This window comes from Vigna angularis, chromosome 8, assembly GCF_016808095.1.
Source record: "Vigna angularis cultivar LongXiaoDou No.4 chromosome 8, ASM1680809v1, whole genome shotgun sequence".
NCBI lineage: Eukaryota > Viridiplantae > Streptophyta > Magnoliopsida > Fabales > Fabaceae > Vigna > Vigna angularis.
In genome coordinates, this window is record NC_068977.1 from 2,375,598 (window position 1) to 2,391,862 (window position 16,265).

The 16,265-nt window shown below is 40.8% G+C and overlaps 3 protein-coding genes across 3 annotated transcripts; 2 read left to right on the forward strand and 1 right to left on the reverse strand.

The window, feature by feature from the left end:
* The first annotated feature begins 999 nt into the window (after positions 1-999).
* Positions 1,000-1,290, forward strand: LOC128193508 (50S ribosomal protein 6, chloroplastic-like). Its single transcript, XM_052867115.1, has one exon. It carries the CDS (start codon positions 1,000-1,002, stop codon positions 1,288-1,290), a length of 291 nt encoding a protein of 96 aa, XP_052723075.1.
* A 3,929-nt stretch (positions 1,291-5,219) lies between these two features.
* LOC108318962 (uncharacterized) lies at positions 5,220-5,760 on the forward strand. Its single transcript, XM_017549960.2, has 2 exons — positions 5,220-5,659; positions 5,750-5,760. Exons 1-2 carry the CDS (start codon positions 5,488-5,490, stop codon positions 5,758-5,760), a joined length of 183 nt encoding a protein of 60 aa, XP_017405449.1. The 5' UTR covers positions 5,220-5,487.
* A 9,373-nt stretch (positions 5,761-15,133) lies between these two features.
* LOC108318961 (uncharacterized) lies at positions 15,134-16,021 on the reverse strand. The gene has a single exon (XM_017549959.2). It carries the CDS (start codon positions 16,019-16,021, stop codon positions 15,134-15,136), a length of 888 nt encoding a protein of 295 aa, XP_017405448.1.
* Positions 16,022-16,265: the final 244 nt, after the last annotated feature.

The window sequence follows — 16,265 nt, forward strand, 5'->3', positions numbered from 1 at the left end:
TCCCAAGGTCAAACAGACACACTCTCACATACGGACACCTATCTTCCACTACCGAAATCAGAATGTTCTATTTTGACACTTGACAGACGTGATCCGAGTTTGTGAGTGGGTTTTAATGGCACTGAGCGTTTGACGTGGGTGCATTTATGAGAGTAACCAGGTGACTCAACAGTGCATTAAATGAGACGTGACAATGAGCATGTTGATTTTTTTATTTTCTTCCAAATGAGATTCCAATTTTATAGAAGATAAATTCTTGAAAATAAACATAATTTACACGACTTGTGTAAATTAAAGCAGTTGTTTGACCAAGTACTTGCATAGTTAGTTAAGTGGTGGTTTCAGAAATTGTCTATTCCGAAATGTGTCGTTTTCATCGAAAAGTACAAGTATGAAACAAGAACTAGCAGCCTCCTCTCCCTTGAATCTTGTACAGTTCACATTTGGCAACTCTACGTAAGGTCGTTCGGCCAAGAGCGTTCAATAAGAAATGATTAAATTAATTTCAGAGAGACCACATTAATATTAATTAACATTTTGGAAATAATTTTTCTTGTCTATCAGTGTAAAAAACAAATTTAATTCATCATTATAAATTTAGAGATTAGATGGTTCATGCTTCTGTATTGTTATCGAATCATGGATTAATTTCAGCAAAGGTGTCTGCAAAAGGGGAAGCCCAAAAGGTATAGAAAGAAAAGACCAGGCCCAGTAAAGTTCGTGAAGAGGGAGGATGTTTCTTTCTGTACCCTGTCAATTTTCTTTTTACACTCTTCAAAACTTTCCAGAATAATGTCGTGTAAGGAAAAATTTAATGGATGGAGGAGGAAACTGTCGAAGAGGGAAAAAGCAAATAACCTTTGGGCCTTGTACCTCCGAACCAAAATTCGAAGGGTAAATTGGGAAGTTTTGGAAAAATATCTGAGAGGGATAAACCGGTAAGAGATGAGTGTTTGAGAAACAATAGAAGAGAAAAGAGAAAAGCGAGAAGAGAGAAGGATGTCGTCGTTGTCAAGCATGTTTGGGTGTGGAGTGGTGATGGCGCCACCACAAGCACTGGGAATTGGAAAGAGAAGTGACGGAGGATTGACGATAGTGTGTTCGTCTCGGCCGCAGAAGAAAGTGACTACGCATCACATGAAGACTCGGCCACGGAAGATGCAGCCATGGGATATAAACCGCAAGCCAACTGTGTACGATCCTATGTCTCCTCTTCCTCCGGATTGGACTCTCGTTATTCCTGCTGACGCTTCTTCTGCTTCCGCTGCTCCTCCGCCTCCCTCTGCCTAGCCACTCACTCGGTACTGCGTCGTCGTTTTCATGCTTTCTCTGTTTTCTTCAAGCCTCATATTCGCTACTCTTTAAACATTTTATCTTATATTTCTTGTTTAAATCTCAAATGAAACTTTTTATCTGTGCATTTGTTTTGGATGAATTCACTTTCTTAGGTACGGTGAGCACGAGAATTCGATTAATTTGCGAACTGATGGTTAGGTTTTCTGAATGCGTCTAGTATACGTCAATTTTTAGACTAAAACTAGACACTCTCCCTACACACTCAGGAACCCTTTGCAACTTCCTTTACCTTTATATTTCTGAATTCTTGTAGACAGATGTTCTTTCTGCACTACTCTTCTTACAGTTTTCTTTTTCACATTTTTTTTGTCCCTTATTTCCTTTCTCCACTTAGCTATGTTCTCGCATGTATACATATACTAGAGAAATTAAAGAAAGAGGCATAAGTGGACCAATATCGAACACCTTCAACTCAAAACTAAGGCAGTAGGAAAAATATTTGAATGTACAGTCTGACCAAGGGTCTGTGTAAATATTTGTAATGGAAAGTAGTTACTGCAGAAACAGAACAGAACAAAGCTGTTAATTACCACACGCTTGTGTTAACCAGAATTGTAACATCCCAAAATTATACAGTCATCAACTATATACTTAGAATAATCACATGTATTAATGTGACAAAACAGTCCTAAAATAAGAGGGGTTAAATTCGCAAATGGCTGAACGGCCTTACACATATACATAAGTTACGAGTGTTTACAAAACAATGAAGACGAACGGTTTACAAAATAAAATACCGAACGTCCAAGTATTTACATCAAGCAAAAGGGCGTTCGCTCACAAGCGGCCCGCTATCCTAAATACACTAACTAAAAACCGAACGCGCTACAGTTCGGCCTTCACTTCTACTTCTACGAGATTCTGTGTAGCTACGACGTCCGTGCACCCAGGTGGGATAGCTGCAATACTCGTCAGCAGCCACCTGAGGTTAGTCCGTTCTGTCCAAGTTACAGTTATGGACTAAGACCTCCTGCCATTCCCACACATGACATACCCCTCTCTACTTGAGAACGGGCACTCACGGAATATCAGGATGACCCGCCAGCTAAGCTTGCCACATTCATACTTTACAAATCCCAATTTCCATTCAAGAGTCGTTCCTCCCTGGAACGCTCGTTCAAATTCAACAATCATAATTTCATCTCTTACACCATTCGCACATCTTAATCTTTCCTCTTATTCACATTTTCATTCTTAGTTCCACTTTCATAAAAGGACGAACGTCCAGTCCTCTTTGTAATAGAGGACGAACGTTAATATAATACCAAGAAGGTTCGTTCACGAGTGGAATAAAACCAATACAGGTTATTAGACGGACTTCATATTAACTTGACTCAGTTAGATGAACTGAATCTAGTACGATCTGGAAAATACTTAGAATAATTTAAGTTCAATAACTCTGGAACGAATCCAATGGATAGATACGTCCCAAACTGGTTTAGATAAATAAACCGGACACGAGGTAATTTAGGAGACCAACCGCCCGTCAATGACCGAGCGCGAAAATAGGCATTTAATGAAGTTTTGAACAAACGTCACTGAAGTCTTGGACGAACGTTACTAGATCTATTGGACGAACGCTATTTAAATTTATGGACGAACGCTTATGGGAATTCAGGACGAACGCTATTACAGCTCGTTGCTAATTACGGAAAAAACGAGCGTTCGGTATAGGACCGAGCGCTACTTATCATTTTCACTTTTAGGACGAGCGTTCGGTATAAGACCGAGCGCTACTTATCATGTACGCTTTGGGACGTACGTCTATGGGTCGAGACCATTTGCTGATTCCAAATCATAGAATTAGGATTTTTATATAAGTAGAAATGGTGAAGTTATGTTTTTGACAATATGACTAAGTGTCTGAATGGGTATTCTCAAGCTTCTCAAATCCTCACACAACACTCAGGATATCTACGTTTGGCCGAACGCTCAAACGTAAAGATATTTACAAGAGGGCGTTCGTCCTCAAATACAATCCTTTCCAAATGAAAGGGTTCGACTATTTCAAAGAATTTACTGCGAATACCGAACGATCAAAGACCGTTTCGATAACGAACGTTCCATATCATATGAGAATTTATATTCAAAGTTTCATTTATATCAAATACATTTTCTCAGTATATACTTTCATGCATTCATCTCATCATACAGCTCATATTTCAGTTTAATCAACCCATAAAACATTTCATCATTTCCATACATCAATTCAGGATCATACTCATATGCCAAACATCCAATATCATAAATCATACTTCAAACAACACATAACGCACATGCAGTACAGTAAAATCATAAGAATTAAATCTAATAAGCTTCCCTTACCCGGATTAGAAGTGTGCGTACGCTCTTCGGACAGAAAAATCAGTTTTCAGAAATTCTCCTCTACCCTTAACGCTCAACCCAAAACTCCTCTAGCTAAATTTACAGAAAACCAAGATTTGGTTCAGAGTTATGCATAAACGCTGATAAGGACGAACAGTTAAGGACGAGGTACTTACCCGTTCAGAATCCAGAAACGTTCGGTTCAACTTGAAGCTTATAACGCCGGGACTACTTCCACGGTGCCTGATTGTTGATCGGAGAAGAAGAAAGTGAGTTAAGGTAGAGAGAAGATGGGGGTTCTAGTGAGAAGGAGGAGAAGTGAAAATCTGAGATTTGGAAGGGGAGAAGGTGCGCGTAGAGAGTGGGAGCTTTTCCAAAAATTTTACTTTTGATCAAATCCCACTTCCAGACGAACGAACGTCTCTCTGGTTGACACCTGCACCCCACCATTCACTTCAGAAACTTCCACTTTGACAAGTGGCGTGCATGCAGGGCTCTGAGGGTTGATTTTAAATGCTCAGAACACGTGGCACGGTGCATTTATGGGAGCAGAGTGGTGACTCATCAGGAAAATAAATGGGACGTGACAAGAATACTCTCCCTTAATCTAAGTTCTCAAAAGGAAACAATTCGTATTTCATTTCTCAGTTTTACAAATTCAGACACTCAGACAACATAATTCAGCTGCTTTTATGTGGACTTAAGAAGTCGTATTCTTTGCAAGTGGGTCTAAAGAATCAGTTTATCATTTGTATATGTGCTGCCTTCCCATCCTTTCTCTTAATCACAGTATTTTCCATTCCTTCTGCTAACAGAGTGCTAATGTATGCAATTCTAATCTTAATTATTTTGCTAACGTCAAATTCATTCAGCACCTCTCTTTACTCAGTCATATAGTTTTAACAACCAGTATTAAAATACCAAAATAGGGAGATCAGTCACCGCCAACAATACTGGATCCTAATCAGAATCTCGAGCCACATTTGTTTTTGGTCTATTTCCCTTTTGCATGCCAACACTCAGAAGCAAAATGGCCCGACACAGTTGTAACAGTGTATTTTTTTTTCTTATTAAAACTGTCTTTCCTTGACTTTTACCATTTCCTCCTCCTCCTCTACTTGAGAACTCGGAACTATCTTCACTCTCTTTCCTTTATTCGAGTGCCAATTTCCCTTTCCTCTTGCTTGTACCCTTCTTTCCATCTTTCTTATGACCCATCAGTTTTCTCAGAAGTTTGAACTTGCACATGTTTGATCTGTCTCTCGTGTGGACTTTCTAAACACGAGTCTTTGGTCATCATGTGTCTCAAGTCATTGAATGTTTAGTGCTTGGAGAAAATAGGTTTAATGTCTCGGTAGGTCCCTATTTTTGGCATGAATTTCAAATAGGTCCCTTTTCTTTTCGGCGTCTCAATTGGGTTCTTTTTTGTGTAAAATTGGAGCAATTAGGGGTCTGCCGTCAAATTAGACAAACGGCCGTTTAAGTTTGCCTACGTGTTATTAAAAATGATTTTGAATTAATTTTTGTATTAAAAAATGGATTTGTTCTTCAAGGGCAAAAAAGGAAAACTGGGGCAAACCCTTTTCATATAATCCTCTTCATATCATCTTCTCTTTGCCATTCCTCTGATAACCTCCAATCGCACCTCACCGGCGTTAGCCACGACAAACAGTGGAAGGAGCAGCCTTACGCACCTGCAGCAGCGTGACGAATCGAACATCTACCACACAGATTTGCGTCTCACAACACCTCCATTACAGATCTTGCGTTTGTGATAGATAGTGATATCACTTTCAAGAGTAAAGAATGGGTGACAAGAAGAAAAAGGCTCAGATGTTTGTGAAACTAGTGTCTGCTGCCGGCACTGGATTTTTCTATGAAAAGAGAAAGCCGAGACAGTTCACAGAGAAGCTTGAGTTTCGAAAATTTGATCCTAGGGTTAATCGTCATGTTCTCTTTACAGAGGCTAAGATACCTTGTATGGCTTCATTTCCCTTTAACTGGATCATTCTTATACTTCTCTCAAAGGGCTTTCTATGTTTTTGTTGATTTACCTTGATTTATGTAGTTCTGGGTTAGATTTGTTCGGTTTAGATTAGGAAATTACCTAAATAAGAAAGGACTGTGGCAGCTTTGTGTTAGAGTTTTGTAATGATTGTTTCAGAGAGGACAGTTTATAATTAACTGTCCAGTTGCCTTCTCATTGTATAAATTCTAAACCTCTGTTCTTGTAAATGTGACTTTGAAGAAATCAGAGTGAATAATATTGTTTCTGTGCTTTTTACTCTCTCTTTCTCTGTTCATCTCCTTCAGCGTTCGGCTAGGGACGTTCGTTCTCCAGTCGCACATGTTACTCATACCGTTCGGTCATCCACGCTGCAGTACTGTGTGTTCGTAGCGTTCGTCTAGGGATGTTCGTTCTCCAGTCGCACATGTTACTCATACCGTTCGGTCATCCACGCTGCAGTACTGTGTGTTCGTAGCGTTCGTCTAGGGACGTTCGTTCTCCAGTCGCACATGTTACTCATACCGTTCGGTCATCCACGCTGCAGTACTGTGTGTTCGTAGCGTTCGTCTAGGGACGTTCGTTCTCCAGTCGCACATGTTACTCATACCGTTCGGTCATCCACGCTGCAGTACTGTGTGACGCTAGGTGCAAACCCTTGGTTTTCCTTCTTTTCCCAACAAATCTGGAATCAACACTCTAACTGCTCAACTTCAATACAACCTTTAATATTGTCGTTTTTGGTCAAGCATTGGTTACCACTAAGTGGCATTGTTGTTGGAATAGAATGTCTAAGTTCTGTTCACATTCTCACTGGCCCTCTGTTTGTTTGCTTCGTTTATTCTTGAATTATGCCAGCTCAAGTAAGGCACTTAAAAGTTAGTTTGCAATTACGGTTGAGCTCAATTATGTAGAGATTTTTTTCCCAGTCTCTGCCTACTGCAACCATACAAACTCCAACCTTTGACTCCTCTCATCCGTAACCACCTCAACGCCTTCATCATCTATCATACACTTCTCACACTACTCACCTATATTCACCAGGAACCATCAAGAACCACTCGGGCACAAACAAAACAAATTTTGAGTTTCTCTTCATGTCTCCAACAGTCAAAAAACAGGAACAGTGAGAAGCACGGTGAAGTTAGGTTGTCGGAGAAGAGCGAAGAAGGAGAAGGTCGCGTTAACGCTGGTAAATCTTCCTCCTATGGTGACCGTCATCGCCGGTGGCTGTCCTAGCTTGATGGAGCGTGGTCGCGCAACGGTCGCCTGACTGGAGATCTCGAGGGGTCGCGACGGTTGTGAAGGCTGGTGCAGGAGTGCTTTGCCCGAAGTGAAGCGGGGCGCTGGGAGAAGCCCTGGTGGTGACCGGCGTCGTCGCCGGCGGTCCTGATAGCGAATAGCATCGTGACCTCTTGTAAGTTCTTCATTCGGAAGGGATTTCCCCTCCGCGCTTCCAATCGAAGAAGAAAAGAAGAATCGCGCTTCCAATCGAAGAAGAAAAGAAGAAAAGGGTTTGCCCCAGTTTGCCTTTTTTGCCCTTGAAGAACAAATCCATTTTTTAATACAAAAATTAATTCAAAATCATTTTTAATAACACGTAGGCAAACTTAAACGGCCGTTTGTCTAATTTGACGGCAGACCCCTAATTGCTCCAATTTTACACAAAAAAGAACCCAATTGAGACGCCGAAAAGAAAAGGGACCTATTTGAAATTCATGCCGAAAATAGGGACCTACCGAGACATTAAACCGAGAAAATATTATTTACAGGATATATTGTAAACTCAAGATTCTAACATTATTTTAAATTTAAAATGCTTTTACATGGTTGCTATATTGTATTTTGTACATTTATATGGTTGATGAATCATTATTTTATTCACTTCATTTAGTTTATTGTGCTAGAATTAATCAGGGAATTGTGCTTAATTGTCCAGTATTTTCCCATTTTACTGAATTGAGCCTAATCCGATCAGAAATTCTTATTTTAATTAATTTGAATTATCTGAAACGAATTATTTACATTATTGAGTGCATGAAAAATTTTGGAAAATATTTTTGGACATTTAGACTTTCTGTACAAATTCCCAATTCCTCTCGGGTAATTGTTTACAGGGGCAGAAGTGCCTAAAAGTCAGTTTTTTTGCCAATGGTGACCTGTGTTCACCTGACTGAGTACCTGTGTTGGACTTTCTGTACAAATTTGCAATTCCTCTCGGGTAATCGTTTACAGGAGTGCTGTAAACGATTACTAGTGCTGCGTGAATGTTGTGTCAACTTGTGTGTCTTCGTTTGAGTTCAATTCTTATCCGTTTTGCATGCAATTTTTTTTCATAGTTTCGTCTGGATGTCTATTTTCACGTATAGTTTTTACTTTGTTCAAATTCATTGTGTGCTGTTCCCAGTATTTATTTTACTATCCTATGTCAGTCTAGTGATTACTGTTTGAGTGCTCTAATATATTTGCATTGTTTGCTTATTGTTTAGCAATTGTGATGGCTGGAATTGATCATTTAGAAGCAAAACTTGGAACCCACATATACACCACACGGCCTAGGACCCATTGGAAATTCTATTTTGCAAAGTTTTACCTTAGATTATATTTTGTAATGAGGTGTTGATTTTGTAGTGCCATTACTGCAACCAAAAATCACACGGCCAATTCATGCTAAAAGCCTATTCATTCTTTGCCAATTGATGAAACATAATGGAGGGGCCACACTTGTTAAGAAGCACACGGCTGTCCAAATAAATATGGGTCCATGATTTTGAAGGAAGAAATACTACACATGGTTATCCAATGGAAAGCCACTGCCATTTACTTTTGTTGGGAGAAACATATGCTAATTTATTGGGTGGCCTTGGTGACTCATTTTCACATGTAAACCAATTTGGCAATATGGGAGGCTTATTTCTCTTAGTGGGAGACAACATAAAAGAAGGAAGGGCCACCACCATTGAAGGAGAGACCAGAACCACACGACCAAAGTCACATTTCATATTATATTCAAATGTAAGATATGCTGAATTATGGGCTGTAACTGTCACGGGAGAATTCTCTTGGAGATTTACGGACCAGCAATGAAGCTTTGAGAAGCTCACGGTCAGCCAAGGTGCAGTAGCGCTTCATTCATGCACCCAGTAAAGAAGAGATCTTTGTCCAGCAGCTGTAGCCTTCACAATAGAGAACGTGCAGCAGCCACACTTGGCTCGTCCAACAGCAGCATCACGTAGGTAGCGTTCCAGAGCTGGAAGCGTGATAACCAAAGTCCAGCATGAAGGATTGTCAGCAAGAAATGAAGAGCCACATACATGTAGATGCATTGTCCAGCCAGTAGCAGTGGTCTTCACGGAAGCAGACCAGCAGCAAAAAGGTGGTGATGACTGGAATGTTCAGAGAATGGATGTGCACGTGATGGACAACATGGAAGTGAGAAAGGGTTCCCCATCTGCAGAGAAGTTGGCAACAAATATGGAGGTGGATGAAGAAGCCACAATCACGGCCTGCACAATCAAGCAGCTTGGGCAACAGCATTTTGGAGGGGACCACATTGAATCAAAAGAAGGTCACGGTTTTTACTGGAAACTCACGGGTTTGGGAGGCCAGCAATTCACGTTCAGAATTCTGGCTATAAAATGGAATGGGCAGCAAAGGAGAAAGGCATTAGAGTTTAGGAGTAGGAATTAGGAAGCAATTTATGTGCTGGCTTTGATTTTTCTTCCTCCCCGTAGGGGAGGTTTTGTTTCCATTTTCAGTTCATTGCTTATTTCCAATTGCACAATTTAATTTCTTTCAGAAGTGTATTTGTTTTGCAATTTATCTTTTTCAGGTCTAGTTTCTGGAATTTTATTTGAAGTGTTGAATCATTACATGAATCTTTGTCATTTTCATTTAAGCATTTTATTTTTACCGTCTCTTTATTTTACTGTCTCTTATTTTACCGTCTATTGTTTTATGCATCGTTAAGTTTTACCATTTTCTAAATTTACCATTTTCTATACATTTACTGTTTCATGCAATTTATTTACCGTCTTACTATTTTAATCTTGTTTTTACAGTCTGTTATTTTTACTGCCTTTCCAATTTAATTTTTCTGTGTCAAACCAAAAATTACAAAAACAACCCCCCCCCCCCCTTCGTGTTAAAATCTAAGACTGAACCACATAAATTGGTCCTTGAGAGACGACCTAGGAGTCACTTCCTAGTAATTATACTGCATAAATTTTTGTATCAAATTTGTATGACCGCGACAGTCGTAGCAATGGTATAGTAATCTATTTGTCTTAAGTGATGTATGGTATATATTACCAACTTTAGTCTATTTTTATTTACTTATACTACTGCTAATAACAATGTATTCATACGTTTTTATGGAAGTTATAAACATAATTATTTTCCACTTTTAAATGATGGTATTAGATGTCTCACCTCATATAAAAGTTTGAAAGTCTGAGCATTTGTTTGCGTTATTTTGTAGAATTTTTAATGAACTATTTTTTATGATGCTGTCAAAGCTAATAACAAAGGAAATAAATTACTACGATAAGTTTAATAGTAGGATTAAGTTAAACACAGATACATATCGGTCATGATGTTTATTCTTAGTGAACGTTCGGTCATGATGTTTATTCTTAGTGAACGTTCGGTCATGATGTTTATTCTTAGTGAATTCGGTCTTCATTGAGCGTTCGCCCAAACAGTAATTTGTTTTAAAATGGTCGTTCGTCATTCTATCGTTCATCCTGACCCTCATCACTTCTTACCGCTCGTCCTGATCGTTCGCCCATGTATGCCGCTCGTCCTGATCGTTCCCAATGTCTGCCGCTCGTCCTAATCATTCTCCCTCTTCTACCGTTCGTCCTGACACTCCTCACTTATTACCGCTCGTCCTGTTCATTATCCCCTCTCGCCTTGATCGCTCCCCTTTGTTTAGGGCCCAGAAATGATTCCCACTATCTTCCACTAATGATTCCCACTTCACCAACCCTCCAAACTAATGATTCCCACTTCACCAACCCTCCAATTATGTCTACCAAATTATTCCAATGGTCCCCCAATCAAAGCTACCGACAGTTTCATCCAATGAGGCTTGCCGACAATTTTGAGTCTTCTGCCAATTTAAGGAGTGCACTTCGTCTTGGGGGGACAGGACTGAACGGCTAACATCTATCTCTTCTCCACAGCTCACGATCAGATCGATATCCTCATCCTGATACCACCTCCAGGATTCATCTTCAACCTATCCTCACCCTCCAATACCTCACGGCCAACACCCGTAACCTCAACAAACCACTTCCTTTTCACTCCCAACTCCATTGCCTTCAACCCTTCATCCATTACTTTCAGCTCCATACACCGTCTCCAACACCTATAATCTTCATCCCATCTCTTCCTCATCACTCACGGCCAACACCACCATATTCACTCCAAAACTTCCTTTTCATACCCAACTTCAACTTCATCTTTCAACTGTCAAAAACCCCCAACCATCAGACTCTCACTAGCTATCACGATTCATCCTTCACTTTTGCCAATAATCACAAAGAATCCAACAATTCAAAAAGAAGGAAGGAATCAAAAAACTGGAATACTGAAGAGTACATTGAAGCTTTAACCGTACATCGAAGGAGAAAGAGAGGCAATCGTCGGCGGTATCGTCGGCGACATTGCCAACACCGTTTCTGGCGCGGGCGACACCACTGACGGTGGCTTTTAGGAGGCCAAGGGGTGTGCGGTGACGCTAGCCGTGGAGCTGTCGTGGACGATGAAGAAGTGAACCCTGGCCGGCGCGGTGGCCGAGCTCGCCTGGGAGGCGATTCACGAAGGAAAGTGTCCCCCTCGCGCGCAAGGAGTAGAGGAAGGAGGAGGCTCGATTCCATGGCCGGCGACGAGCTCGACGGAGGGCAGCGACCCTAGCTTGGTGGCATCTATAACTCTCGACGGTGAACGGCCGGCATTGTTCCAGAATGAGAAGGTTTATCTCGCGTGAAGAGAAGGGAGTGAAGACGGAGGCCAAAACTGCTCCGACGATGGAGGTTCGAGCGGCGGCTTCGCGGTGTCCGAGCTTGCCTCACGAACGCATGGAGGGTGCGGTGGTGCTCCCAGCATGGGTGATGACGCCGGCGACTTTCTCGGTCGGCCACGGGGATGTGCGGCGGGCTGGTCGAAGATGGTGGTCACCGTGGGTGGTGAAGAAGTAGCTCTCGTTCCCATTTGTTTCATGTTTCTGGATGAGAAAGAAGACCTTAGTGGTTTCTAGTGGTTTCTGATTGAAGAGGATAAAAGAGGTATTGGGCCTGGACCAGCAAGTGTCATCCCAATATTTCAATTGCACCCCTTCCATTCGGGCTTAAGCCCATTTTGTGCAAATAACACAAAATAAATAAAAAATAGAAGAAGAATTGGACCTGGGCACACATTTCGGGATGCACCTCCATTTTTCATCCTTAAAAAAAAATATATTGACTTTTTTTAATGGAATGAATGGCGTTAAATTGGCCAGTTTTTTTATAGGATAACTCTGATGATTATTGTGGATGTTTTTCTCTACTATATCTCAATTTCGAAGAATGCAAATATGAGGGGATTCCGAACACTGGAGTTATACACTACTATCGCAATGAAGAGGGAAGCACGTGTTTATATAACTTAAAATTACACTACGTGTATTGATTTTTAAAATTACACTACGTGGTGATGATGGAAGATTAAAGTGTTTTAAATACTCTAAATCAGTTCAGCAAATCAATCAAATTCTAAGAAAATGTGTTTTAAATGTTATATAAATTAATCCAACAAATCAATCAAATTTTAACAAAACATAGTTAGAATTCTTCTACAACTAGTATATCTTTTTCTTCTGAGTTACGTTACTCTATCGGAAAATCTAGTTGTCACGTGGAACACGGTAGCTTAACTCATGACTTCAGTGACAAGAAAATTACTCTAGTAATCTCTCTAAATTATTTAATCTAATCTATTTTGCCAATCCATTTTCAAATTCAGACATGTAATAGTTCCTCAAATTTCAAAATTTCCCAGTTTAAGCTCACCATCAGTTGAATATCCATGCTAGATAAAGGAAAGGACAATTTTTTTTTACTTTCAAATTAAAAAGTAATAAACGTCAACTAGAGGAAGAAAATGAAATGGGAAAAATCACATTTACATGAAGTATTATAAAAAAAAATATAACAGAAAATTCGCCACTGTGTGTATCTTAAAAAATTTCGAGCTCTCGTTGTGTTTGTCCAACAGAAAACCAAATATCAATACATTGTAAACGATTTCGCATGACTACCGAAAGAACAACGTAGCGCTCCTTTGATCAGATGTTATGTCTCTTTTTCTCTTGTATTCTCTTAGGATCCAAATCAAGTAACGTGTATCTTTGAAAATTCCGGAGCTCAAGTTCTTTTTGTAGGCAAATTATCTGAGAGTCGCATACTGTTGAGAGGGTCGCACCTCACACAAAAGTTGATTGCAAAATTAATGCAATATAAGCTAGGAAGTGACTCCTAGATCATCTCTCAAGGACCAAATTTAGTTCAGTCTCAGATCAAACACATTGTGGGGGGGTTTGTGAAGATTTTTTTTAGAATGCAAGTGAACTAAATTAAAATGCGAATGTGAACACGGAAAGAAACGAAGAATTAAAATGGTTGGTGAGTGAAGCTAACATTACAACTAAATCAAAGAAAACTTGCGTGACTCACTTAAATTGAAATTGCTAAATCAGAAAACGTAACATTGAAAGTGACAAGCATGAGAAATGAAATTAAATGCGCAAGGTGTGGAAAGCGGCAGTAGACATAAAACATTCAATGCAAAAACTTTAACTAATTTAAAGGAGTGAGAATTAACTTCCGTGTGACAATGAGCATTGAAAGAAATGGTGAGTAAGCACAAAATGATTTAAAAGTTAGCAAACATTCATGAATGTATTCAATATGAAAATTGTAACCAAATTAAGTATAAGATCAAGCATTTAAAATAATCTGAAACAAGACCCTTGGAGCTCATCTCACGTGGACATGGCAGCAGGAGCCCTTCTCCCTAAGCACACGTGTGTTTCTTCCACCATCCAAAACTCTGGACCCGTGACAACACCACTTCATTTCTCCATGAAAATGAATCAGCACCTGTGCTTTCTCTCCAGCCCAGCCGTGACACCACCCTTCTCAAATTTAATGCGCTACATTTTTCTAAGCAAAAAATAAAATAAAATGTTTCTGCGGAGTCGGACCGGGAAAGACTCCTGCCGCCTCCGTCCTGAAACACTCCTTTTCCAATGTTCCGGACTCCTTCCTTTGTCTCCTTCTGCTGGTGGTATCAGTGTAATAGGGGGTGGACCTGATCCTTGGATCCTTTATTTATATGATTTTTAGAGGAGATTTCATAATCGTTTCTCAATTGTCAAGCAAGGGACCCACCCCTCATATTTGCTGCCTAAACAAGGGATTTGCTGCCCATTTAGGTAAGCAAGGGGTCCCTCCACTGTCTCCTTCAATTATTTGTTAGTTACTCATTTGCGCATTACACCTGCTTGAATTGCTGTCATGACCGACCGCGGAAGCTTTGTCGAGACCGAGGGAAGGCTTTGTCGAGGCCGAGCGGAAGGCTTTGTCGAGACCGAGCGTCTGATTATTAAGACTGTACTAAGTCCTCCGATCGGATATATGGCGTGCCCACTTCCGGTCGGTCGTCCGTCCAGGGTAGTAACATAAGCCCCCCAAGCCCTAGCAAAATTATGATATTTGCGTTGGGTTTGTAATGTTATATCAATCAGTAGTATATTTTACCTGAGTTTATTCATGCTGAGGCCGAGCGGGCCGATAATATGTTGAGGCCGAGCGGCCAATAATACACTGAGGCCGAGCGGCCATAGAATAGGTTGAGGCCGAGCGGCCAATATGATGATGAGGCCGAGCGGGCCAATAATGTGTTGAGGCCGAACGGCTGTGAATACATTGCCCGAGCGGGATTGCCATTCGGTCTTCATATATTGAGATGAGTTTTACCTCTTATCCGAGCAGGATTTACTGTCGGTCTTCAAATATTTATAGTGGAATTTACCTCTTATCCGAGCAGGATTTACCGTCGATCTTCATATATTTATAGAGGAATTTACCTCTTATCCGAGCGGGATTTACCGTCGGTCTTCAAATATTTATAGAGGAATTTACCTCTTATCCGAGCGGGATTTACCGTCGGTCTTCAAATATTTATAGAGGAAATTACCTCTTATCCGAGCGGGATTTACCGTCGGTCTTCATCTTCTAACTGAAACCTTCATTAAATATACTTTAGCTTCTTCGGGATCGATAGGTCGGCCTAAATTGGACTTAATTTATTTCATAATAAAAGCATAAGTTAATAACAAAAGCATGAATCAATTGAGACCGAGCTTAAACATGATAATAGTAAAATTGTGGGCGCTTCTCTTCAGTTGATCACTCCACGAAGCGGTTGTTCCCGACTACGGTTGGGACTGTGACTATAGCCTTGTCTCCGTTCGTCTTTCCTGCTCGCCCGCTCGAGGCTCCTTCTCGAATGTCCATCCTTAGGGAGATCGTATCTTGCTCCTTTTATATATCTTTGTAAATGTCCCGCCCGGATGAGATTCTCTATTTCGTTTTTTAATGTAATGCACTCTTCTGTATTATGTCCATGGTTTTGATGGTACCGACAACTTCTCCTTTCATCTGCATCTCTTGGGGATGGTTTCCTCAAAGGTGTGATAAGTTCCGCTCTAAAGGCTTCTTCAAGAACTTTTGCCCTAGGTGCATTGAGTGTTGTATAACGGTGAAACTTGGATGGCCTGTGTAACTCTCTATTCTTATCGTTACTCCCGAACGGTCGTTTGCCGTCCTTTCCACTTCCACTTGCATCACCCTCTTGCTTTCGTTTCTTTTGTGACAAAAGCATTTCCTCCATACGGATGAACTCGGTCGTTCGCTCTTGGAGTTCCTCCATCGTTTTTGGCGGTCGTGCGTATAGTTTTTCCGCAAAGTATCCTGGTCTCATACAAGAAGGCAGATTATTAATAATAAAAGATTGATCAACCTCTTTAACTCGTCGCGTGGTTTCCGTATATCTCTTCATAAAAGCCTTCAGAGTTTCTCCTTTCTCTTGTTTGGTATTTATTAAATCCACAGGCGTTACCTCCTGTTTCTGATTGGATGCATATTGTCTCCTAAAGAGGTCTTCCACAGTAGCGAAGCAATCCACTGTGTTGGGAGGAAGAGTATTATACCATTCCAATGCCTCTTCCTTAAGTGATAATGAGAAAGCTCTACACATGATAGGGTCACTGTCCGTATAAAATGCCATTGAATTACCGAGCGGCCAAGAATCCATTGAGGCCGAGCGGCGAGCGGCAGAGAATAGCTTTAGTCCGAGCGGCCGAGAATAAATTGAGGCCGAGCGGACGAGAACAAATTGAGGCCGAGCGGGTTGAATCCGAGCAGATTGAGTCCGAGCGGCCGAGAAGAAATTGAGGCCGAGCGGCCAAGAATCCATTGAGGCCGAGCGGCCGAGAATATGTTGTGTCCGAGCGGCCGAGAACAATTTGAGG